General features: G+C 41.9%; 1 protein-coding gene across 1 annotated transcript; it reads right to left on the reverse strand.

The window, feature by feature from the left end:
* Positions 1-13,708: 13,708 nt before the first annotated feature.
* On the reverse strand, positions 13,709-15,344 carry LOC110306055 (C-C motif chemokine 8). The gene is made up of 3 exons (XM_021178249.3): positions 15,200-15,344; positions 14,356-14,467; positions 13,709-13,979 (listed from the first exon to the last, which is right to left on the reverse strand). Exons 1-3 carry the CDS (start codon positions 15,273-15,275, stop codon positions 13,874-13,876), a joined length of 294 nt encoding a protein of 97 aa, XP_021033908.1. The 5' UTR covers positions 15,276-15,344; the 3' UTR covers positions 13,709-13,873.
* Positions 15,345-25,722: the final 10,378 nt, after the last annotated feature.

Raw genomic sequence — 25,722 nt, forward strand, 5'->3', positions numbered from 1 at the left:
ATATCTGCTGGATACCATTACTTTCCTATGTTACGTATGCCCCCACTCAAAGTCTTCAGATTCTTGAAGGAATGGCTAAATCTTCTCCTAGGTATTAGACCATGGGTGACCTGTCCCTATCAGTTCTTGGTTTGGGTCAGGGGAGGAGCTTGCTGCTGCCTGGAGTTGGGTAGTTTCCATTGCTGGTAGGAAGCTCTCCATATCACTAGGCTATGGGTGGCAACACCAATACCTTGGAGTTCCTGCTATAAGCCAGGGTTCACCTTTACAGCTTTACTCAATAGCCTCTCAGGATCTCCTTGAAGGAATTCTGTCACCACCACACTCAACCTTTCCCCCGCAGCCCTCTAAACTGTGGAGGAAGAGGCCATGCCCCTGAATGGGGATGTTATATGATAAAAGCTGGCAAACTCATGTGCAAATTCAAGGAGATATCTCATTGAAACAGGTTTATTCCAGACTTTAAAAGAAGACATTGAAATGCCCCAAATAACTGAGAAAAGCTTTAAAGACAATACTGTAGAACTACTTTTTCACCTCATGAATATTAAGTTAATAACAAAGTGTACATTCAAGATTAGTTGGAAAAAATAAGCTTATAAATGGTTGGTACTAGATCATGAGATATTCTATGAAAAAAAAATAGAATTAGGATTACTACTTTTCACTGCCTCTAAAAGCCAATTGCAGATAGATCATAGCCCCAGATGTGAACAGAAAAATAGGAGCCTCTATAAGAATATGTGAAAATACATCATGTTCTTGCATGAGAAAAAGTTTTAACAGAAAACAAAGTTGCTATTCATAAGAGAACACAATGGAAAACTAGACCATATTGAAATCCTGAAACTCTTTCAATGATTTCTAAGGAAATGGAAAGGTGAGTCACAGGTCATGATAACTTCTTACTCATGAGTCTGAGAATGGAGCTCTGGTTAGAGAACTTCTAACTCAAATATCCAGAAAATCTAAGAGAAAATGGAAGATGGGGACTGTGATTTTATAATATTGAATACTGAATAAACATCTGAAGAGATGCTCAACTTCATTAATCATGAGTGGAATACTGATTCAAAACAAAATGAGATGAGTGTCACACAAAACCAATGACTCAGTAAGCAAACTGAAGAGCAAGTGTTGCAATATCAGATGCCTGCCTGCCCAGCCCCCACCCCAGTGCCAGTGATTCATAGCAATATCAGATGCCTGCCTGCCCAGCCCCCACCCCTGTGCCAGTGATTCATAGGCTTTTTTTTTTTTTAAACCTCTTCAGATCAGCTTGTAGACTAGATACCTTCTTAAGTAAATCTTCATACCTAAGTGTATATTTCTGGAAACAAATACAACTGTGTAGGACAATTGTACAAAGGTCAGTGTCAGGACATGGCTGTGGATCCAGCACCATGATCTGACCAAAACAGCCCATTCAAAATTTGAGCATTGTCTCAGTAACGTCTCGGATGGACCCAGGAGTCACACCATGTCTCCATAGTCTTCATAGTCAGGTTACTCAGTTGACTTTTTGTCCGTTTGAGTTGCCTGATGTTTATCATGGTGAGATTTGGTTCTCTGGGTCTGGCTGTAGAATGACTGAAGTCGTGTTGTGTTCTTGATGGGCTCCATCAGGAGGTATGCAGGCTCACCACTGGCTGTGTCAACTTCCGTTACATAGTTAAAATATCCATAGCTCTCTTCTCTTATTAGCAATGTACATTAATTAGATCTCTTATTTCTTTAGTTATTATTAGTTATATCACAGAGAGATTTTTTCATGTCAATAATCAATCATTGGTTTGAACATTCATTGATGATTCTTGGCTGAATTAATTTTCATTCTCATGGACAACCAAAGAGTGACTTTAATATCTGACGTTCCTTATCTCTCTATATTGGCTAGCATCATGTAAGTTAGGACCTCTCCTTCTCTGATTTTACTCAGTGGGATAAAATAACGTATTTTGTTACTTTCGAACCAATTGTACTTATTTCTGTGAATGTATTGTCCCAGAATGGCTGGTATGAGCCTCTTCTCTTTGGTTCTTCTATGTTTTCATATATCTCCTGCAGTCTTTGAGGACTTCACGTCCTTTCTCTTTAACAGGACAAAATGGTGCTGTTCTGGAGCCATGCATTTTCCCTCGGGAACTCTTTGCTTCTTTAATAGAGAGTAGTCTTTATAACTCGGCACTTGCTGTGCACATTGCCACAGATGTATCATTGTTCTAAGTGTTCCCAATGAACATAAGCAGTATATGTGTGTGCTAATATGCTCATGTATGCATGCGTGTGCACGTGTATTTATATATTGCTCTAGTTCTGTTTTCTTGTCTGTCTTTCTGTCTGTCTGTCTGTCTGTCTGTCTGTCTGTCTGTCATCTATCTTTAAAGCCATGAGTTTATTGAGTACTGAATCAATGTCATAAGACAATATATTTTAGCTTTCCAACTTCTTATACTTGTCTCTGTCCTTCTCCAACCACAGTGACTTATTTCTCATTGTGTATTTCCTGGCACCCTTTCCATAGTCAAGAGGTAAATGTAGCTTCATTCTCATTAGCCCTGATTTGTGAGCTGCCCTGACTCTGAAGAGCCTGTTGTTAAGTCCTTGACCCTGGTCACAGCTCTAGCACTGATAAAAGAACCCAAATGAGTCTGTGGCTCTGGCCCCAGTTAATTGCTGACTGAGATCCAAGCACTAACCACGGGGAAGGGAAAATGTTGGCTGGGGGAAAAAAGAATCAAGAAGATGAAACTTAGTTGAGACCTGTGTGTAGACAGTTTACTTGGAAAGTTAGTTTAGTGATCAGACTGTGGAGGGGTCAGAGTGGGATGGGGGCACAGAAGTCACTTGGTATCTTGCTGGCCTTGTGAGCAATGGTTTTAGAGCTCACAGAAGCTTATAAAATCAATTCTAGATTCAGCCACTGGGAAGAAGAAGTCACAGGCTTTTAAATGTCTATCTCAATGGCATCCTTTGGAAGGCTGCTACCTAGAGACCTTCTCCATTACGTTCTGAGCTTAGACAAGTGTATATAGCACAGGATGCTTATGACCCAGCAAGTCACTCAGGATGAGCCTGTGGGAGAAAATACAAGAAGTAAGAAGCACCAAGAACAGATGTTAAAAAAGTAAAATTAGTCATAGCTTACAACATACTGCAGGCTCAGATCCAAGGTGAAGTCAAAACATGCTCAAGAGAAGGTTCTGGATTAGTGACCTCCATGGTTCTGTATCTTCTGTCTCCACTACGTATGGGAGTGCATGAGAACACACAGATCTCTATCTATGAACCAGTTTATATAAAGATGTAGGGTTTAAAACCCTTTTATTCCAATTTTCACGGTTTCTGTTATTATATCTCTCTTTTCATTTCTGATTTTGTTAATTTGGATACTGTCTTTGTGCCTCTAGTTAGTTTGGCTAAGGGTTTATGTATCTTATTGATTTTCTCAAATAACTCCTGGATTTTTTTGTTTCTTTGTATAGTTCTCTTTGTTTCTATTTGGTTGATTACAGTCCTGAGTTTGATTATTTCCTGCCTTCTACTCCTCTTGGGTGTATTTGCTTCTTTTTGTCCTAGAGCTTCCAGATGTGCTGTCGAGCTGCTAGTGTATGTTCTCTCCAGTTTCTTTATGGAGGCACTCAGAGCTATGAGGTTTTTCTCTTAACAATGCTTTCATTGTGTCCCATAAATCTGGGTATGTTGTGCCTTCACTTTCATTAAATTGTAAAAAGTCTTTAATTTTTTTCTTTATTTCTTCCCTGACCAAGTTATCATTGAGTAGAGAGCTATTCAGCTTCTATGTATATGTGGGCTTTCTATTGTTTTTGTTGTTATTGAAGACCAGCCTTAGTCCATAGTGGTCTGATAGAATACATGGGATTAATTCAATGTTCTTGTTTCTGTTGAGGCTTGTTTTGTGACCGATTATATGATTAATTTTGGAGAAGGTACCATGAGGTGCTGAGAAGAAGGTATATTCTTTTGTTTTAGGGTGAAATGTTCTGTAGATACCTGTTAAATACATTTGGTTCATAACTTTTATTAGTTTTACTGTGTATCTGTTGAGTTTTTGTTTCCATGATCTGTCCATTGGTAAGAGTGGAATGTTGAAGTCTCCCACTATTATGGTGCAAGGTTCAATGTATGCTTTGCACTTTAGTAACATTTCTTTTACAGATGTGGGTGCCCTTGCATTTGGGGCATAGGTGTTCAGAACTGAGAGTTCATCTTGGTGGACTTTTCCTTTGATGAGTATGCAGTGTCCTTCCCCATCCTAGACTGAAGGAAAAGCTAACGAAAGACCGCCCCACCTAGGGATCCATCACACCTGCAGACAACAACCCCCCACACTATTAGTTACTGCAAGAAGTGCTTGCCAACAGGAACCAGGTATGGCTATTTCCTGAGAGGTTCTACCAGCACCTGACCAATAAGGATGCAGATACTTACAGTCAACCATTGGATTGAGCCCAGGGACCCTGATGGAAGAGCTAGGGGAAGGGCTGAAGGATGTGAATGGGGATTGCAACCTCATAGGAAGACACAATATCAGCTAACTGGACCACCCAGACCTCCCAGGGATTAAGCCACCATCCAAAGGGTATACTTGGAGGGAGCCATGGCTCCAACTATATAATGTAACAGAGAATGGCCTTATCTGATATCAATGGGAAGGGAGGTCCTTGGTCCTGTGGAGGCTTGATGCTCCAGTATAGGAGGATGCTAGATCTGTGAGGTGGGAGTGGGTGAGTGGGTGGAGGAGCACCCTCATAGAGGCAAAGGGGAGGAGGGAGAGGGGGAATGGGATGGGGGAATTGTGGGGCAGTAACCAGGAAGGGGGATATCATTTGAAATGTAAATGAATAAAAATGATTAAAAAACAAATCAAATCAAAACAAAACAAAACCCCCTTTACTCAAGCCCAGGCACATAACATATAAATTACTTAACTAAGACAACGAAGCACATCCTATTATAGTTATTTATTTGCACAAAGGTCAGTTTTATTTGATGTAAAATAACAAATTCCAGAATGCAGCTGTTGAAAATCTGGGTTGTGTCCTTTCCTGTATCCTGGTGTCAGGTCAGGCTGAGTCTTCATGCCTTGGACATTTGGGAATTGTGACTCAATATTTTATGAATAGTGGACTAACATCTCTGTGTCCGGTTTGATATTGAGGCTGTGGGAGAGAAAGGCTAAATTTGGTTGAAGCTATTTGGTGCGGTCTCCTTTTGGTGCATTGATGATTTGTTTGCTTTGTTGCTCTAGAACTTTGGGTATGAATTTCAGTGAAAATTCCTTTCCAATTAGATGATACCCAACTTTTGGGTGTTTCCAATAAGCTGTCTTTCTGAATGGTTCAATGGTTTTACTACTAGGGGCTTTATACAGCGTTTCCAACCCAGTCAACAGATATGATCACCAAGAGACATGACTATAAAGAAGGGTAGGGATATGTGTGAGGTCATTATCTAGACATCTCTTCACTGGGGGAGTATTATTTCTACTTCTGGATAAATTGAGGAAAAAGTGTTTTGCCCTAAGTGAATTAATGCAGTTTATGCATTGGAGTATACTCTGTCTTCTGTGTTTCCATATAGGCTGGAATTGTGGTATCTTTCCAAATGGGCATGAAGAAAGAACCCCAGGGAGATGGCTGGACAATGAAAAAAGTTCTCCTTATTTATTTTATTGAACACACACACACAAACACACACACCCCTAATTGTGGTTTCTTTTCTCTCTACTCCCAGTTCCTCCTCCTCTCCCCACCCCTCCCATCCCATCCAAACTGATCTCCCGTCTGTGTCTCATTATTAAAAAATGGTTTCTTGAAGGATAGAAATAAAATATTAATATAATATAAAATAAAACCAAACACATTGGAATCGGACAAAATAAAGAGAAGGAAAAGAGCCCAAGAAAAGGCATGAGAAACAGTTATACATACAGAGGCCCACTCATTCACACACTCAGGAATCCATAAAAACATAAAACTGGAAGTCATGGTATATATGCAAAAGACCTGTAGAGTAAAAAAAAAAAAATAAAAAATAAAAACAAAAACAAAAATGATTTTAAAAAAAGAAAAGTCCCGACATGAGACAAAGAATCTCTAACGATGCCATTGAATTTGTTTTCTGTCTGCCATCAACTGCTGGGCATGTGGTCTACCCTTTAGAGTAGTTTGTTTCCCCAGTGAGATTTTCTTGGAGAAGACTAAATTTTCATTTGTAAGTGTTTATCAATTGGAGATTGCTTCTGGGTTAGGAATGGAGCTGATGAGTATGAATGGATCTATTTGGATTCTTCTACATGATGCTGTCCGGTTTTGCCATTATCATTTGTTGAAGATGCTGTCTTTCTTCCAGGGTATATTTCTGTAATACAAATATCAGGTGTCCATAGGTTTCTGGATTTATGTCTTGGTCTTCAGTTTGATTCCACTGATCAATGTGTCTGTCTTTCTGTCATGATATCTCTGTAGTACAATTTGAGGTTGAGGATAGTGACACTTCCAACAGTTCTTTTAGTATTCAGTATTGTTTCAGATATCACATGTGTGTGTGTTTTCATGTGATGATGAAAATTGTCAAAGCAATTGTACTAAAATCAGGAACTAAAATCATAGTTGTCCACTCTCTCCACACCTATTCAATGTTGTACTTGAATTCTTTGCTAGAGCACTAAGAGAAGTGAAGGAATTCACAGAGATACACATGGAAAGGAATAAGTCAAAATATCTTTCTTTGCTGATGATATGATAGTATACATAAGTGTCTTAGGGTTTCTATTCCTGCACAAACATCATGACCAAGAAGCAAGTTGGGGAGGAAAGGGTTTATTCGGCTTATACTTCCATACTGCTATTCATCACCAAGGAAGTCAAGACTGGAACTCAAGCAGGTCAGGAAGCAGGAGCTGATACAGAGGCCATGGAGGGATGTTACTGGCTTGCTTCCCCTGGCTTGCTCAGCCTGCTCTCTTACAGAACCCAAGACTACCAGCCCAGGGATGGTTCCACCCACAAGGGGCCTTTCCCCCTTGATCACTAATTGAGAAAATGCCTTACAGCTGGATCTCATGGAAGCATTTCCTCAACTGAAGCTCCTTTCTCTGTGATAACTCCAGCTGTGTCAAGTTGATACAGAACTAGCCAGTACAATAAGTAATCCTAAATTTCCACCAGGAACTCCTACAGATGATAAGTATTTTCAGCAAAGTTGCTAGATACAAAACTAACTCACAAAAACCATCCTGTATACATATAACACATGGACTGAGAAAGAAATCTGGGAAACACCTTTCATAATATCCTCAAAAATAGAAAATATCTTAGGGGTAACTCTAAACAAAGAAATGAAAGACTTGCATGATAAAACTTTACAGCACTGAAGATGATATATCAGAAGATGGAAAGATAGACTATGCTCATGGATTAGTAGGATTAACACAGTAAAAGTGATCATCCTACGCAAAGCTATCTACAGATTCAGTGCAATTCCCATCAAAATTCCAATAGAGTTATTCACAGATCTTGAAAAAGTTGCTTTTGAATGGGCATTGCTGTCCTTGAGGCAGCTAAGCTCATGAGGTGTAGGGTAAGCTTGCCTTTAAGAGTCTGCCGTGAAGGCCAGGGAGATAGCTCAGTGAATAAAGTATGTGCTGCGCACTTAGCACGAATGTGCCAAGATGGTAGAGCTGGATTCCACCATGAATCTGGGAGTACAGACTTTGAGATCATAATGAAAAATAAATGAATTCTGAGTGTCTCAAAACCCTTTGAACACTTCCTTTATGCTGCTGTAGAAGGTTGAGCCTATACCCAGAGTTTGTTGTTACTCACTACAGTAGTGCACATGCCATTGCTGTCTAGCCTGTTATCATGAACTCAGTTGTGCTGGATCACTGCTTAGGCCCTAAGTTCCCTGCACCACTACAATCCTATGCCCAGACTAGGCAACTCTCCCCCTACTGCGCCTCCAAGTGTGTTACTGTCTCTTGTTACTTCAGAACATGTACTGAAACCAAAACAAACAAACAAACAAACAAAAAACAAAACCCCCCAAGCCCCTCCAAAACCCCAAAAAACAAAAGCTGGGCGTGGTGGTGTACGCCTTTAATCCCAGCACTCGGGAGGCAGAGGCAGGCTGATTTCTGAGTTCGAGGCCAGCCTGGTCTACAAAGTGAGTTCCAGGACAGCCAGGGCTATACAGAGGAACCCTGTCTTGAAAAACCAAAAAAAAAAAAAAAAAAAAAAAAAAAAGGAACACGTACTGGGGCCTTAGGACCTGACTATTTACCACTCCAAGTTCAACAACCCCTAAAGCCTCGATATAACATTTTATTCTTAATTTTCAGTCCCAATTATTCTGTTTTTTTTTTTTTCAGTGTTTAGCTGTCTGTAGCTCCATACCCTGGCCCCTTGACCTATTTTCTTTCTTGGAAGCTCAGAAAAGTCCTGTCTACCTGCTTTTTCATAACACTCACTACCCTCAGGGTAGATGTGTCTGAGTTATTCTCAGAAAAATCTCCAAGTGGATGTAGACATAGGCATCTAGTTTTCCTCGGAAGTCTGACTTCACTCATAAGATGCTAACCTGGGCTTGAGAATTCAGTCACGGAAAAAAAACCTGGGGTCAGAGAAAAAAAGTTGGCTGACTGTTGCAAGAGGTCATGGGAGAGACTTTGTGTAAGGAGAATTTTGATGAAAAAAAGAAATGAGCTGGGTCCACAGACTCCCGCATTAACAGTGGAACCAAACCACAAGACATTGCTGTAGCGTGGTCCCATCCACAGATATCCCCTGCTGCTGGGTGCTCTATCCCAATGAAATCTGACCAGGTGCAAGGCATTCAGATATACATATGCAAGCTGGTAGGGTGGGTCAGCAGGTGAAGGCTCTTGGCTTCTCAAGTCTGAAGACTTGAGTTCCCTTACAGGAACTCTCATGGTGGAAGGAGAGAACTAAAAGTCACAGAGAGCAAGGAAAGCATTTGTGTTGACTGTATAAAAACAAACAAACAAACAAACAAACCAACCAACCAAAACAAAACAAAACAAAACAAAACAAAAAAACAAAACACTGTTCTGGCAGATTTGTCTTCTTCTAGAAAGGATCAAATTTACCCAGTTCCAGGAACCAGTCATTGGAAGCACACATAGCCTAATCAAGGCATACAAAAAAGCCAAATGTGTTCCATTACAACATAATTGTAATTTTTTTCCTTACAGTATATTTGGGACTAATCTCTGCAATTTCCACTTTAAAGGAAAAAAAGACATAAAGATACCATTCAATAACAAAAAGATACAAAGATAAAGATATAAGATGTGTTCTTGGTGATCTCATCCAAATACTCTGTTTTTTCCCATGGGCCTAAAACCTTCCTTGCTACAGGACCATGCTAGAATAATACAAAGAATTCTATTATAGAGAATTATTGCTATTTGATTTGTCACCCCTCTGCTAAATTACCAATACTTAAATCTATTTGTAAAATTTGGCACATTATATGAAATTTTGTTAATCTCACATTCCCTGAGGAGGGAGACCACTTACCCAAATTATGGCCCAATCAAAGCAAGCCTTATTTGTGTACACATCAGAGCTGAGTCAGCAGGTGTCTGCTCATACGATAGGGTTCATGAGATCAGCCTGAGCTATTTTCTCAAGCCTCTTTTATAGCACAAAACCATAGGGTAGGGGATGTGAGTATGGCCACAGAAGTGAGACCAGGCAGTTAAGGAAAGCAGTCATGGAAAAATAGGTACAGAACATTTCTGAGAACAGGTGGCTCCTGGCAGTTGGTTTACAGAACATACCAAGGTTATTGGGATAGGGAGCCGCCCAGCTCTGAGAAATAGAAACTCACTTTTTATGGTAAACAGAAACTTAACTTGGCTACAGACTCAAAATGGCTTCCGGGAACAAAATGGTGATGAGCTGGTTTCTTATGTTCATTGTAGACACATGGTGTCTTCAGTCTTCTAGGTTGATGATTAAATAGATCAATGGCATCAACTGTTAGAATCAGCCGAATCTTTCAGTATTTTGGTTAAAGAAAATCCCTATCAGTATTTCTAAATCTACTATCTACTCTTTTGGACAAACATCTACTATCTAACTGAAAAAATGCTAAGCATCCTATAAACATTAAGTAAAACGTGTCTAAAGGCATGTCTATAAAAGAAAAAACATATACTGTTGCAAGCAAAAATCAAAATTGGTTACAGGGCTCCTACCTGAGCTCGCAGAACAGGGAAAGCTAGGGGAATAACAAGGGAAAATCAGGTGATTTCATCAATTGGGAAAAGACATGCATCAAGAACTCCCATCTGGAGAGAAAGGACTTTATGGGGTATGTCTACCGATTTCCTGTTCCATCACTTCTAAGGAGAAAACCCAGTTAGCTTTATATTTCTCACCTCAAATTTGTACCAACTTCTGATGGAGACACACCCTTCTGAACTTTGGAAAATCTAGGTGGGATTTATTTTCAAGTACAAATGAAAGATCCTGGCAGAATGTAAAAGGACACAGAAGCCATGAAATTGGCAAGATAGACATCAGTGTTAGCAGAACTAGCTTCACTGATTTAGAAAAATAGAGGTGCACAATGCTCTGGCCACTCCTTGAACCTGTGTGTCTGCCAATGTTCTGACCAGGTGTGTGCCCATTGCTGCACCTTCATTAAACTCTTTCCTTGTACCCCTCCCATACCCATTTCTTGAGAATAGACATTGTTTAGATCTGGAAATCCCCTACTCTCCCATTTCTCCTTTCTCCCCTGAGGGCCTATAAAAACTGGGACCTCTTTCCCCTCGAGGTTGACTCCTCTACCTCTGCGTGGGATATGAGTCGTCCCCAGAGCTCTGGCTTTCCCCGAAAAAAAGCCTCATGTGGTTTGCAACAAGCTCGGTCTGTCGTGAGTTCTTGGGTGTCCGCTATTGTCCTGAGGCCTGAGCGAGGGGCTCCTTTCGGAGTCTTTCACAATGACAGTTGGATACCCAAGTAACTAAGTTGCAAACTCTGCTGACAAAATTTCTAATTCTCATCCTTTTTATTTCTTAAATTTTTTTTAATGTTTAGATGCTTTGAAAGTTGTCCAAGGCATTTGGAATTTTCCTCAATACTATGTAAATGACAAACACACTGCCAGTCACGGCTTTAGTAAAGGTCCGAATGAAGACTCTGTGTTCTTAATTCATCAAGCTTTTACTATGTCTGTTTGCCTACTCATGCTTCCAGCGTTCCTGAACCAAGTCTTTATGTCAGGAAAGATTCTGTGACTTGGGAAAAGCATCGTGATTAAAGCGATCGATTACTGTCTCATTTTAGGGTTTTGAAAACAAAGTGTTTGTTCTATCTTCCTTTCCTTTCCTTTCCTTTCCTTTCCTTTCCTTTCCTTTCCTTTCCTTTCCTTTCCTTTCCTTTCCTTTCCTTTCCTTTCCTTTCCTTTCCTTTCCTTTCCTTTTCTTTTCTTTTTTTTTTCCTGAGACAGGGTTTCTCTGTGTAGCCCTGGCTGTCCTGGAACTCACTTTGTAGACCAGGCTGGCCTTGAACTCAGCAATTTGCCTGCCTCTGCCTACCAAGTGCTGGGATTAAAGGTGTATGCAACCACTGCCCAGCTATCTTACATTTTCAAGTAACAGTCCATCACTGGGAACTCAGGGCAGGAACCTGGAGATATGAGCCGATGCAGAGACTATGAAGAAGTGCAGGTGGGAGCTGATGCAGAGACCTTGGTGCTGCTTATAGTCTCCCTCTCCTTGGCTTGCTCAGCCTCTTTTCTTCTAGAATCACCCATCCATGGGGGTGGTCTCATCTACAGTGAGCTGAGCCCTCCCACATCAACCATCAATCAAATGCCCCACAGATTTACCCACAGGCCAATCTCAGCTAGGTTCCCTCTTTGCTAATGACTTTAGCTTGTGTCAGCATGAGATAAAACTGTTGTGAGGTAAGCCTACCTGAGACAATCACACTGACGATCATAAAGCCGAGAAAAAGTCTTTATTGCTGGTCCACAACTGACTACACAGGGAACTTGCCCAAACCATGAAGCTGAGGAACTCACAAGTCTTTGTCTTTTATACTGAGAACCCACATTATGGTTGGCAAATTTCAGTTAGTAAGAAGCAGAACTACAGAAGCCAAAACAAAAGCCAGGTTAGTACATTCAGAGACTTTTACTCAGAGACTTTCTGGGAACCCATGGACTTAGCTTTTATTCCTGATTTAGCAGGTGACCTAGGTCTTCACCCCTGTTTTGTAAGGAGTTGCAGCCTACTTTCTGGGTTTCAAGGCCTGGATGGGCTTTTAACCTGATGTCAGTTGTGTCAAGATCTGGGAGAACAAAAGTAAGACAGTGACACATCCATCAGGGTGTTGGTTGATTAAGATGCTGATTTCCTTCTCTGTTACCTTTACTTCGTTAGGTAGTGATGTGTCTTGATTATTTTAACTTTAGATACTGTGATGTTAGTTCTGATTGTCAACTTGACACATTGTCATCCCATAAAGGGATATGGAAGAAGGAAATTTTTTTTTCTTACTTGACTTTCATTCTCATTGGCAAGTTCATCTACACTGCCGCTGCTGATTCCTTTACTGATATTAGAATGCACTTCTTTGGACTTCCACCATGCACTGGTTCTTCAGAAATCTTCCAGGCTTTGGCTTCAGATTAGAACTGCCAAGGCATATGGATGAACAACTACTGATTTCTTGATCTTCCTGGTGGGAGACAGCCACTGAAAGACTACTCGTCAACACAGTGCAAGGCAATCGTGTAAGCATGGCTACAGAAGTGAGACCAGGCAGTTAAGGAAAGTAGGTCACAGAAACACGGAAAAATAGGAAATAGGTATAGAACATTTCTGAGAACAGGTGAATATATATATGTATATATATATATACACACACACATATGTATATGTATACACACACACACATATATATATTCATATTAATTCTTTTGGCTCTGGTCCTCTAGAGAACTGTGACTAATACTAATACTTATAATGTTCCTGTTGTGTGTTACATGTAAATGTGTCAGACACAGAGGGAATAGCTCTCTATGAATTAGGAAAACAAAGTCTTTCAGGGGGAAGGTGAGGCAGGGAAGCATAGAAAATATCTATGCAACTCAGGACTCTACTTGATTTGGGCTATGTACACACCCCATCTTTGGAGAGTGAGTATAGCAAGCAACCCGTTAGCAATCTAGCATTCTCAACTGCAAAAGGGTTTAAACCATGAAATAAATTGCTCCACTTAGTAACGCCTTGATAAGCTTTGTTCCTAGTCAAACACAGTCTGGAGCAGAGTCTGGGGCTGACTGAGACCAGCTTGTGGTACATGTACACTGAGGTGGAGTGTAACCTCAAGTGAACCTTCAGAAAGAATCTCCTATTTACTATTTATGCCTGTGCACAACTGGGCATGCCTATGATAAAAAGCCGATGCATTATGGGAACAGATATGAACAATGAGCAATGGTTTATGGAATTGAAGCCTCTCAACCAGTAGAGAACTGCCCACTCCATCTCTAGTAACAAGGCTCTTCCTTCCCTCGAACCCCATAAAATGAAACCCAAATAATACACAGGAACCCTTGAACACCTCCCCTAATGTGGCCTGCTGCTCTCTGAGATTGATCATAACTTTCCATCACTTCACTTTGAATAAAAATGCACATGTTACATTTGCAAATCAGTGTGAGCTTTTATTTCACTTGTTCATATAACAGACAAGGATGAGAAAACACGCAGCCCAGGCACCATCTGCTTGTAACATCTCTCTGCCTGGAGAAGATTAGGGGAGAACTTCCAGCTTTGGCTGTCTCTGAACTCAGGTGTGAAGGTTCAAGGCTGCAGAATTTGAGACTTCTGGTCAAGGATCTCCATGTACTCACTGACCCACTTCTGTGTGGGGTCTACACAGAGAGATATACCCCGCTTGGTCTGGAAACTGTGGAGAGATGGAAGGTTCAGAAATAGTGCTCAGAGCATGGCCCGCAGCTCGACAGACCCCATTCACTCTTGCTCCAGAGGTGAAGGAGCTGCTTGGCAGGAGGGAGGATGAGGAAGGGTGGAAGGGAGAACCCTGAGGAGGAAGCCCTGATCTTGCTATCCTACTTGAAGCTTTCTCATCTATTGCGGAAAGGAACTGGGGAAAATCCCTCTGAGCTCCTGGAAAATTACAGATTTCTTCTCTTCCAGTCAGTCTCCCTGTGTGGGTAAGGCGCCGTCCAGATAAGAGGCTGTATTTGTTTGACTCACTCATCTGTGTGTCCTGACCACTCTCCCTTGACTCTGACTGGGTTTTCTGGGCAGGAATCACTTACACCACAGCTTCCAGGGGGCACTGGATGTTGTTGATTCTCTCGTAGCTTTGCAGCACCCGAAGGGGGATCTTCAGCTTTAGTACCTGAAAGCAGCAGGTGACTGGAGCCTTATCTGGAAGCAATTTTGTAAAGAAAGAGGGTTAGGGGACACCTCAGAGTCCTCTCATAAGGGAAGATGAGGGTTGGGCTGCACCTGGGAGTCACTGTTCCCAAGTTTTGTATCTAGGGTCTAGTGACAGAATATGTTCTAGGAGTCAGTGTCCTCTGTTGAACCACAGGATCCCTCACTGATGACTGCTTCTCATGAAATCTCATTGACTGAAACAGAAAAGTAAGTCCCAAGAACTCACTGTCCATCACCTTGCTTGCTGCTGTGGTGCTTAGAATCAATCTTTTTTTTTTTTTTTTTTTAAATCTGGGAAGCCTCTCAGTGTGTAAATATCCACATATGGCTGCGGTTCTGGAAGCCACTCTGAATCAAGACTCCAAAGCACTTCTTCAAGACATCATCCCTATCACTCCCCTATTGCTTGTGATGTCCTTCTCACCACAGAGCCACTTCTGGACCATCTCCTCAAACAAGGAGAGGGCAGTATCGGTAGTGGCTGCATGCAGCCTCTTGTCCCAGGGCTGATGTCATGAGACATCACAGGGCCTGGACTCAGTGCTCTAAACACTCACTGCTGGTTCTGCCTAGCTTTGACACGCTGGCTTTTTGCTAACTTCTTCCATACTCTCAGTCTGTCCATCTTAAAATTGCAGATCATACAGCAGCTCTGGGATGCCTTGTGCTCAGATGTTAGTGCCTGCTAAGCCATTTACCTTAGGAAAGGAGATACCTTACCTGGCCCAGTCAGCTTCTCTGGGCTGACAGTGACAGCTACGAGCAGCAGACAAAGAAGCACCGCGTAGATCTTCATGTTGAAGGCAAAGATTTTGGAGTGAAGGCTAGCGTCCTCTCGGTCTAACTGCTAGTCTGGAGGCTCTAATCTGCCTTTTATAGGGAGCAGGGAATCTGCAGATAGAGTCGTGCCCAATGGGAAATGAAAGCACGATCTCTGTTATGCTGAGTAGTCATCAGATCATGAGATGATTTCCTGGCAGCTGGAAGGCAGCTCAGCAAGAATAAGATGCTAAAATCTTTGGCTAACTTAGACTATGAGATAGAAACTTTGAAGGGCAAGCATCTGAAACCAGCAGCATGGAGGAAGCAGTCCCACTGGATCAGGGATTCTGAAACTTTGAAATGGAAAACATCTGTATAGAAGAAAGTCTAGAAACCAAGGTTACCATAGAGTAAAGAGAGGTTAGATGCTTCCTTTTAGAGGGTGCTTGCTAGGAGACCAGAGAAAGGCCTAAGTCTGGTCTCTTTTACACTAGGCTTTTGCAACCCTAAGGCAGGTGGGTTTTTCAGAACCCAGATGGGCTCCAAAGAACCCTGAAAACATGGTAGACTCAAGTCTCCTTCTCTTCCGTCTCCTCTTCCTTTTTCTTCTATTACTAGGAATTTTACATGTTAGCCAGAACCTTGCACATGACAGCCAAGTAAGTATTCTACCACTAAATGGCAGCTATACCTCAGCCCTTCTTTTTTAGTTAGTTAGTTAGTTGTTAGTTAGTGAGTATTCTAGATGAGGACTAAGTAGATCTGGCTCTCCCAAATTTACTTTGTCCCCAGGCTGTCCTTGTTCTATAATTCTCCCACATCAGTCTGACAAATGCTGTAATGACAGAGTTGCTCTACTATGTCTGGCCTAGCCTGAAAGTCCTGGAGAACTGGGCACCACGTGTGGATTCTGCAGTGGCAGGGATCCTGCAGTGGGTGGCATCCTGCAGGAGCATAGCTCTCTACATCACAGAGCTGTTTTCTTGCAGAATCCTTAATGTATGTATGACTTTTGTCTGGGAACTTCAATCACAAATAACTCTGTTGGCCAAGCATCCTGTTCAATGTGTGTGGAGGCCAAATAGTGTTATGCCCAGTCTCTTTCCTCATCAGTGTAAGCAAAGATTCCTGATTAGTAGGCAGGAAGAATATCTTCAAGTGAGGGATATAGTTAGTAAAGCCACTCAGAATTAAATCTCTGAATTATATCTGATCTATTAAGCCACCATGAGCTAATGGCTAATATTTCATGATTTTTCTGGGTTTTGACCTCTGTCAGATACAACATTTAAATGCAACACACAGTAGTACATTATATCTAAAGTTATAACAAGCAAGAAGACACCATGACCTAAAAAACAAAACAAAACAAAACAAAACAAAACAAAACAAAACAAAACAAAACAAAACAACAAAGCTAGCAAGGCCAAACTCCTCAGCATGTCATGAGTCATCACACTCCTTAATCCAAGTGATTATCTTCCCTGTGTCTACAGAGTCTTTTCCTGAAATGAAGACTTGTTTCAGACAAGGTTTGAAGTGCGAGAAGGCAAAGAGACATAAGAAAGCATGGGCATGGTTTCCTAATTTGAACTTTCCCTGCAGACATGATTTATCACACTGTTTGTCACTTAGAAAATATTAAAGAGAATCTCAAGTGCCTAAGACAGTTTGCAGAATATCTAAACATGAAAAGAAATATAGAAACAGAGAATTGGGAATGTTTTTTTTAAATATTTTTTATTAGGTATTTTCCTCATTTACATTTCCAATGCTATCCCAAAAGTCCCCCATTCCCTCCACCCCCCCACACTCCCCTACCCACCCACTCCCACTTTTTGGCCCTGGCGTTCCCCTGTACTGGGGCATATAAAGTTTGCAAGTCCAGTGGGCCTCTCTTTCCAGTGATGGCCGACTAGGCCATCTTTTGATACATATTCAGCTAGAGTCAAGAGCTCCGGGGTACTGGTTAGTTCATAATGTTGTTCCACCTATAGGGTTGCAGATCCCTTTAGCTCCTTGGGTACTTTCTCTAGCTCCTCCATTGGGGGCCCTGTGATCCATCCAATAGCTGACTGTGAGCACCCACTTCTGTGTTTGCTAGGCTCCGGCATTGTCTCACAAGAGACAGCTATATCTGGGTCCTTTCAGCAAAATCTTGTTAGTGTATGCAATGGTGTCAGCGTTTGGAAGCTGATTATGGGATGGATCCCCGGATATGGCAGTCTCTAGATGGTCCATCCTTTTGTCTCAGCTCCAAACTTTGTCTCTGTAACTCCTTCCATGGTTGTTTTGTTCCCAATTCTAAGAAGGGGCAAAGTGTCCACACTTTGGTCTTCGTTCTTCTTGAGTTTCATGCATTTAGCAAATTGTAACTTATATCTTGGGTATCCTAAGTTTCTGGGCTAATATCCACTTATCAGTGAGTACATATTGTGTGAGTTCCTTTGTGAACTTTGGGTTACCTCACTCACGATGATGCCCTCCAGTTCCATCCATTTGCCTAGGAATTTCATAAATTCATTCTTTTTAATAGCTGAGTAGTACTCTATTGTGTAAATGTACCACATTTTCTGTATCCATTCCTCTGTTGAGGGGCATCTGGGTTCTTTCCAGCTTCTGGCTATTATAAATAAGGCTGCTATGAACATAGTGGAGCATGTGTCCTTCTTACCGGTTGGAACATCTTCTGGATATATGCCCAGAAGAGGTATTGCAGGATCCTCCGGTAATACTATGTCCAATTTTCTGAGGAACTGCCAGACTGATTTCCAGAGTGGTTGTACAAGCTTGCAATCCCACCAACAATGGAGGAGTGTTCCTCTTTCTCCACATCCTTGCCAGCATCTGCTGTCACCTGAATTTTTGATCTTAGCTATTCTGACTGGTGTGAGGTGGAATCTCAGGGTTGTTTTGATTTGCATTTCCCTGATGATTAAGGATGTTGAACATTTTTTCAGGTGCTTCTCTGCCATTCGGTATTCCTCAGGTGAGAATTCTTTGTTCAGTTCTGAGCCCCATTTATTAATGGGGTTATTTGATTTTCTGGAGTCCACCTTCTTGAGTTCAATAGCTGAATAGTACTCCATTGTGTAAATGTACCACATTTTCTGTATCCATTCCTCTGTTGAGGGACATCTGGGTTCTTTGCAGCTTTTGGCTATTATAAATAGGGCTGGTATGAACATAGTGGAGCATGTGTCCTTATTACCAGTTGGAACATCTTCTGGGTATATGCCCAGGAGAGGTATTGCTGGATCTTCTGGTAGTACTATGTCTAGTTTTCTGAGGAACGGCCAGACTGATTTCCAGAGTGGTTGTACAAGCTTGCAATCCCACCAGCAATGGAGGTGTGTTCCTCTTTCTCCACATAAAGGATGGACCATCTAGAGACTGCCCCACCCAGGGGTCCATTCCATAATCAGTCACCAAACACAGACACTATTGCATATGCCAGCAAGATTTTGCTGAAAGGACCCTGATATAGCTGTCTCTTGTGAGGCTATGCCAGTGTCTGGCAAATACAGAAGTGGATGCTCACAGTCATCTATTGGATGGAACACAGGGCCCCCAATGGAGGAGCTAGAGAAAGTACCCAAGGAGCTGAAGGGGTTTGCAACCCTATATGTGGAACAACAATATGAACTAATCAGTACCCCCAGAGCTCGTGTCTCTAGTTGCATATGTAGCAGAAGATGGTCTAGTCGGCCATCATTGGGAAGGGAGGCCCCTTGGTCTTGCAAACTTTATATGCCCCAGTACAGGGGAACGCCAGGGCCAAGAAGTGGGAGTGAGTGGGTAGGGGAGCAGGGCAGGGGGAGGTATAGGGAACTTTTGGTATAGCATTTGAAATGTAAATGAAGAAAATATCTAATAAAAATTAAAAAAAGAAAAACAAAATCATGAAATTAATAGGCAAATAGATGGAGTTAGAAGCAATCCCAGTAGCCCAGACCTAAACATTATATTCTCTCTCATATGTGGATGCTAGCTGTGAACAATGCTGTCCTGGCAAGACATGTCCATTGGTACAATAGTGGCATGAATTGCACCAATTCACTCTCTGGTTGGATTTGGGATTCACTCCATCAGGTGGATCCTATGGCATACATATATATGTGAGCACACAAGCTCATAGGCATTCCAAAACCAATGATCTTGTAAATTGACTACAGACTTTATGATTCCATTATTTTTAGAGATTCTAGGGGACAGATTGGCTTTGCCCCGTAAACAAAAACAAAGCAAAATTTTAAAAATGCCTAACCATGATCATTTGTTCTATTGCCCAAGAGAGGGAGGAGAGGAGAGGAGAGGAGAGGAGAGGAGAGGAGAGGAGAGGAGAGGAGAGGAGAGGAGAGGAGAGGAGAGGAGAGGAGAGGAGAGGAGAGGAGAGGAGAGGAGAGGAGAGGAGAGGAGAGGAGAGGAGAGGAGAGGAGAGGAGAGGATTTTTAAAAATTATCACTACCTTCAAGTTTGAGTTAAAATAAGTAATCATAAGACTGTCTAGAATGCTAACTGGTAGCTTTTAAGCAATGTTTCTTTTCTTGGCTTTGGTATTGCACCATCAACTAAACTTTCTGTAAAGCTGGTTAACTGGTTAGATCTGATGACTGTAGAGAGGTCAGAATGCTCTCAAGTCTAGAGCTTAATTCCAATTTACCTTGAACTATGTTTAGCATCCTATATCACCATTGCTTGCCCACATCTGGGCAGGACCTAACATCCCATGACTGACAGATTGAAACTTTTAGGAAAGTGCTAACTTATCAGAAGTCCATTTTCAACCAACCAAAAGCTATGAATAACAACAGACAGCATCTGAAGTCCATAGCAGACAGTTTGTTCTACTTTGCTATAACTATTTATTTAATGTATTTTAAAAGTGTATTTATTTGTGAGTTTCTTGGTTCTGCTGCTTGTAAAAACTTCATCAATCTGTCATCACCTTGGACATCGGTCTTTGAGGTAACATAAATTTGTATTTTGGGGCCACGGTCACTCACATTTAACTCCAGAATAATTCCTTCTTCCCTTTGAGGTGAGTGTTGTGGGTTTTGTTTTTGTACTGGCAGAAGAGTGGCAATGAGGAAATTTGAGTGCTAACAAACGACCAAACTCAATGGTCTGGAAAAAAACATGAACAGAATGTGTTGAAATACCAAAGGACATCCAAACAAATAGAATTTTAATAGCCAATTTATACTAAACCATTGGACCAAGAACTATATCAAAGAATGTCCAAAACCAGACAGAATTCATCAACATCCATACAAGGGGTTGGCGTTGGGGCATAAAAGCTTGAGCCACAGAAAGGAGCTGAGTCTTGGCACCGTGTGGCAGGGTTGGAGTGTCCTGGAGTCCCCAGACGTGAAGGAGCTGTGGACAAAACCTGGGGCTTGGTACCATGTGTCAAGTTTGTTGACTTTGAAGAGGACAGAAGAGAAACAACTGGGAAAGGTGCAGCCTCAGTTTGAGGCAGTCTTATGATTAATTATATTAATTATACCCCCAAATCTTAGAGATTCCAAGATCATGGAACCTCCACTAAGGGAAGCAGCAGCTGTGGAATGGAGCCAAGCTGAGCTTACCAGACAGACATTCTGTGTATGCTGCAGATGGCAGAGCTGGAGAGGTGCACCTCCTTTGGAGCTCAAAAGATCATGAGTGAGCCCCTATTGTCAGACACTGAGCTATTTACACTATTGAATTTTTGGTTTATATTGATTTGGTTGTAGCTGTGCAAAGATTCTTCCTTCTTGGAGCAAGAAAAAAAGATAGCCAAGTTCAATTCTAAATTAACCTGCAGTTAATAGGCTTTTAACTTTTAAAACTACATTGTTGGGATTTTTAAAAAAATATAAAACCTGTACAGTTATACCTGGTTTTATATGACAGTATTAACATGAACTATTGGGGACAAACAAGAAAGAAAGGGATGAAGGTCTTCAAGGGGTGAGATATTGTAATTAGCATCTGTTGTCAATTTGACACACTTGGCAAGAGGGAACCTTAAGTAAGGCATTGCTCACATCAGTTTAGTCTGTTGGCATGTCTGGAAGGCATTTTCTTGGTTGTTAATTTGATGCAGAAGGGTCCAACCCACTGTGGTTGATGTCATCTCTAGGCAGGCCAGCCTGGGCTATATAAGAAAGGTAGCTGAGCCAGTCAGGCTTAACACACAAGTAAAATGTGTTCCTCTGTGGTCTATACTTCAGTTCCTGCCTTGAGTTCTTGTTTTGGATTCTCTCAATGATAGACTGTAACCTATAAGCCAAATAAACCATTTCCTCCAAGTTGCTTTTTGGTCAGTGTTTATCACAGGGACAGACAGCAAGGGAGAACACACATGGCATGCCTTTTCCAGATCGTCTGGGCCAAACGTTTGTTTGTGGCCTTGTTTGGAAAGGTCGTAGAAACTTTAGGAGACTGAGTCTTGCTGGCAGAAGTATGTGACTGGGGGCAGATTGGGACTTTGTTGCTAGGCCCACTTCTTCATGTTTCCATGCTGTCAATGTAGGGTGCAGGCCAGCCCCATTACCCACCATGCCTGCTTCACCATGATGAACTGTATGTGCTCTGAGACGCTAGAGCAAAACAAACCTTCCCTCCCTTAAGATGTGTTTGTCAATGATTTATGGGTCTGCAGCATCTATCTCAGGGTATTTTGTTCCAGCAAAGTCACTAAGACAGCCACCTTATGCCTTCTTCCATTTTACCTTCTCGAAGTTGTGTAGCTTTGAATTCTATAGCTAGCACACATCTAATAGCCTTTTTTTTCCACATTTGTTACAGCACCGTTTGCTCAAAATACCATCCTTTCTTCCTTGAATTGTCCGTGCTGCTTTTCAAAGGCAACTTGTGGGGATCTATTTCTGTCCCGTTGATGTATTTTCTATTATATCATCAGTCCCACACACCTTGGTGACTGTAACCATGTGGCGAGTCTTGAAGTCAGGTAAACGTGAGTTCTCTGATTTTATTTTCCAGTGTTGTGTTAACTCACCTCTCTCTATAAAGTTTAGACCCACCTTGCCAAAATCCATTAGAGTTTGGTGGGATTTTGATTAGAATTGTGCTGGGGCAGAGCTTGGAGGCTGACAGTGTTGATTGTGTCTCCCTCCTATGAGCACAGAGATCCCTCCATTGTCTCGGTTCTTTCCCCTCACAGCGGTTTGTAGTTGCTATCATAAGTATGTTCACGTTTTTCCTCTGACTGAGTATTATGCAGTTGGTTTTTGGTGCCAGTATTAAGTGACATAGTATCATTAATTTCAGTTTGAACTGTTCACTACTGACATACTGGGAAGCTATAGAATCTTAGACATCAATTTTTGTGCTTTATAACCTTTGTTTGTGTGGATCTGTGTGTTTGCCTGCACACCTGTGTGCACCTGAGATGTATGGGTCACTATGGATCATGATGTTTTTGTAGGCTGGATAGTCAGCAAGACTCCACAATCTACCGGCTACCTCCGATCTCTGCAGTGGTATTGCAGATGGATGTCCCACCATGCCTGTTTCGTTTTGTTTTTTAAATCTGGGAGTTTTGGGATCCAAACTTAAGGCTCATGTTTAAGCACTAAGGAATTTACCCACCCATTCCATATCCTTGGTCTGTTCTGAAATCATCCTGCAATCATAACTTGTAAGAGTCTTTTTAAATATACCTGTCATTGATTCTCTGTGATTTTCTGCAGAAGTCAAACATGTTTTTTCTTAAAGGCAGCTTAACTTCCTTCCTCCATCTATGCATCTTTCTGTTTTCCTTTCTGCATAATGAGTCAGCCAGGACTCTCACTGATGGGGCACTGCAATGGTTAGTGCTCTGCTATTCTCAGTCTTATGAGAACAACATCTACTTAGTGGAGAGTGTGGAATTTACTACAGATCATCATAGATGTTCATTAGGCTGAAGAAGCTTCCTTCTGTTCCAAGCGTGTTGACAAGTAATTTTGCCTTTAGAACCCTGATGGGTGTGTACTTTTGTTCAACGCTTTTCAGGGTCTATTGATGACATCATGTGACCTTTGATCCTTCAGCTGATTGATGTGATGGGTTACAGTAATCAATTTTGAATAGTTTTAAGTCTCTGTCTCTCTGTCTCTGTCTCTCTATCTCTGTCTCTCTCTGTGTCTCTGTCTCTGTCTCTCTCTCACTGGTGCTTGCTAGTGCATGTGTGGATATGCTGCATGTGTGGATATGCTGCATGTGTGGATATGCTGCATGTGTGGATATGCTCACCTATAGGTTTGTCTGTGGTTAGAGGTGACATTGACATGCCTACCTTAATCACTTTCTCTTTCACTCTTTCTGACAGATTGTCTTCCATGAGGCTGGAGATGACCCTTTTCAGCTGGACTAGGTATCCAGGAAGGGCCGGGATACACATGGATCATGTTTTTCTTTTGCTTGATATATTATCTGGCTTCTGCCAGGTTGCAAACAGCAAACAGATGATAATATTGGCTCTTATTACTTGTAGTCTCAGCACAGCACAACATGTCTCTCTGTCTATGTATATCTTGAAGTGCATTTGCAAGTGTTCATTCTGCTTTTGTGTTTTAGAACAAGTTGTTGAGCATGGGTGTCATTTGTAGCTTCAGTGTTCAGTAGAATTCATTGGTATAATTTGGGAGATCCTTGTACTTTCAGGGTTGGAGGTTCTTTATCCAACTTACATAATAGATAAAGACACATTTTGATTATTTCTACTTCCCTATGTGAGTTTTGGCAGAGTGTGTATTTCAAGCAGTTGAATAGCTTTTCCTCTGCTTTCAGGTTTTGGACCAAGAGTTCTCAATAATCTTTTATTCTATTTAAGGCAATATTAAAGATGCTCTTCTTGCATTTCTGACAGTAATTTGTGCCTATGACCTTTGCATGTGCTTGCTCTAGATGAAGGTTTATTGTTTTTATTTTCAAAGATCTACTGTTAGTCTTGTTGGGTTTCGCTATTATTTACTTATACTCTGCTCTCATTTATCTCTCATTCTTTTGGCTGATTTAGGTTTATGTTGCTCACAGACATATACAAATATACAGTACACATAAATACATAAGTGGAAAAAAGAGACTGCCAGGAAGAGTGTAAGACCCCCGAAGCTGGGCCTCCGCTCAAGTCCAGGGATGAGCTGGCCAGCACCCCAGTGTCCTGATAGAAAACCACATCTGATGCAAACTGCAAGAGCTTTTATTATCAGCTAGTTGAGGACGAAGTCCCTCTGCTGCCGTGCAGGGCAGGGGAGTTCGACCCCAAGCGGTGACAGTAGGGAGCTTTTAACAGCTAGCTGAGGAGTTGGGAGGAGTTGGGAGGAGAGTTGGGAGGAGTTGGGAAGAGTTCTTCTATTCCGGGTGTCCTTGGTGAAATTTACAAGGCAGGAGTGGGTAGTGAGTTCTTTCTGAATTTTTATCTCCGTGTCCTCGGCACAGGAAGGCAGGCATCTCTGGTTGTACAGTATAGAAACAAAAAGACTTTTTGCTGGCTCTAGAGAACAAAGAGCTTCTTTCCAGCTGTATTTTTAGAGATCAGGGAAAACAAGCTTGGGGAACATCTAGGGGCTTTACCTTCAAGGGAGAAACACTCTAAGTAGGGGTCTCACAAGAGGAGTCCTTATCTTTAGGTAGATGCTCATGAACTCTTACAAATTGGCCTTGGGACTGACTGGGGTGACATTGGGACTGACTAGGTGACAAAGATTACCTCAATTAGTTACTTGCGGGGCAATGGGCTATTCATAGACAGGCTGGTCTCCAGTCAAGCTGAGGTCTGAAGCCCGGTAAAACCCAATGGTGATAATTCACCTACATGGGATGGAAGGAGTTCCCCCATGTCTCCTGTATTCAAGGCTCCTGTTGAAGTTACTGACTCCATAGCCCCCACAGGAAATTCGTGTGGCTAGTAATCATATAAACAAAGTCATAAGCTTCTGACCTTCAGGCTAGACTCCTCCCCGTTACCTAGCAACAATAAGATAACAGCCCACCATAAGAAGGATTGCTTGGCCCCACCTTGCTCTCTCCTCATCCTCTCCTCGTTCTCTCATCTCATTCTCTTACTCTCCCTCTTACACTCTCCTCATGCTCTCCTCGTTCTCTCTTACTCTCTCTCCTCTCACTCTCTTACTTTCTCTCCCTCTTACTCTCTTTTTCTTACTCTCTAGCCTTTCTTCTTTCTCTTCTTTTCCCCCTTCTCTCCTCTTGGCCATGGCTGGTCTCTCTCTCTTTTACCTTCTCTCTTTCCCCCTGCCTTTCTACAATAAAGCTCCAAAATCATAGACTGTCTCTGTTCATCAAGGCCCGCTGTGCTTGGATGATGGGATAGGCTTTCTCCTAATGACCCGTTTCTAATCTTCCGATGGAAGGCCTTCCTGTGCTCCAGTCAAGGCCTGGACTAAGGACTCTTGCCTGCATGGGAACCTCTCTCCCTCTCTCCCATAACTCTGGGGCCTTGTCCACCACCCTGCCTAGTGGGGTCAGTG

The sequence above is a fragment of the Mus caroli genome, unplaced genomic scaffold (genome assembly GCF_978045245.1).
Source record: "Mus caroli unplaced genomic scaffold, Mus_caroli_1 scaffold_13, whole genome shotgun sequence".
Classification (NCBI taxonomy): Eukaryota; Metazoa; Chordata; class Mammalia; order Rodentia; family Muridae; genus Mus; species Mus caroli.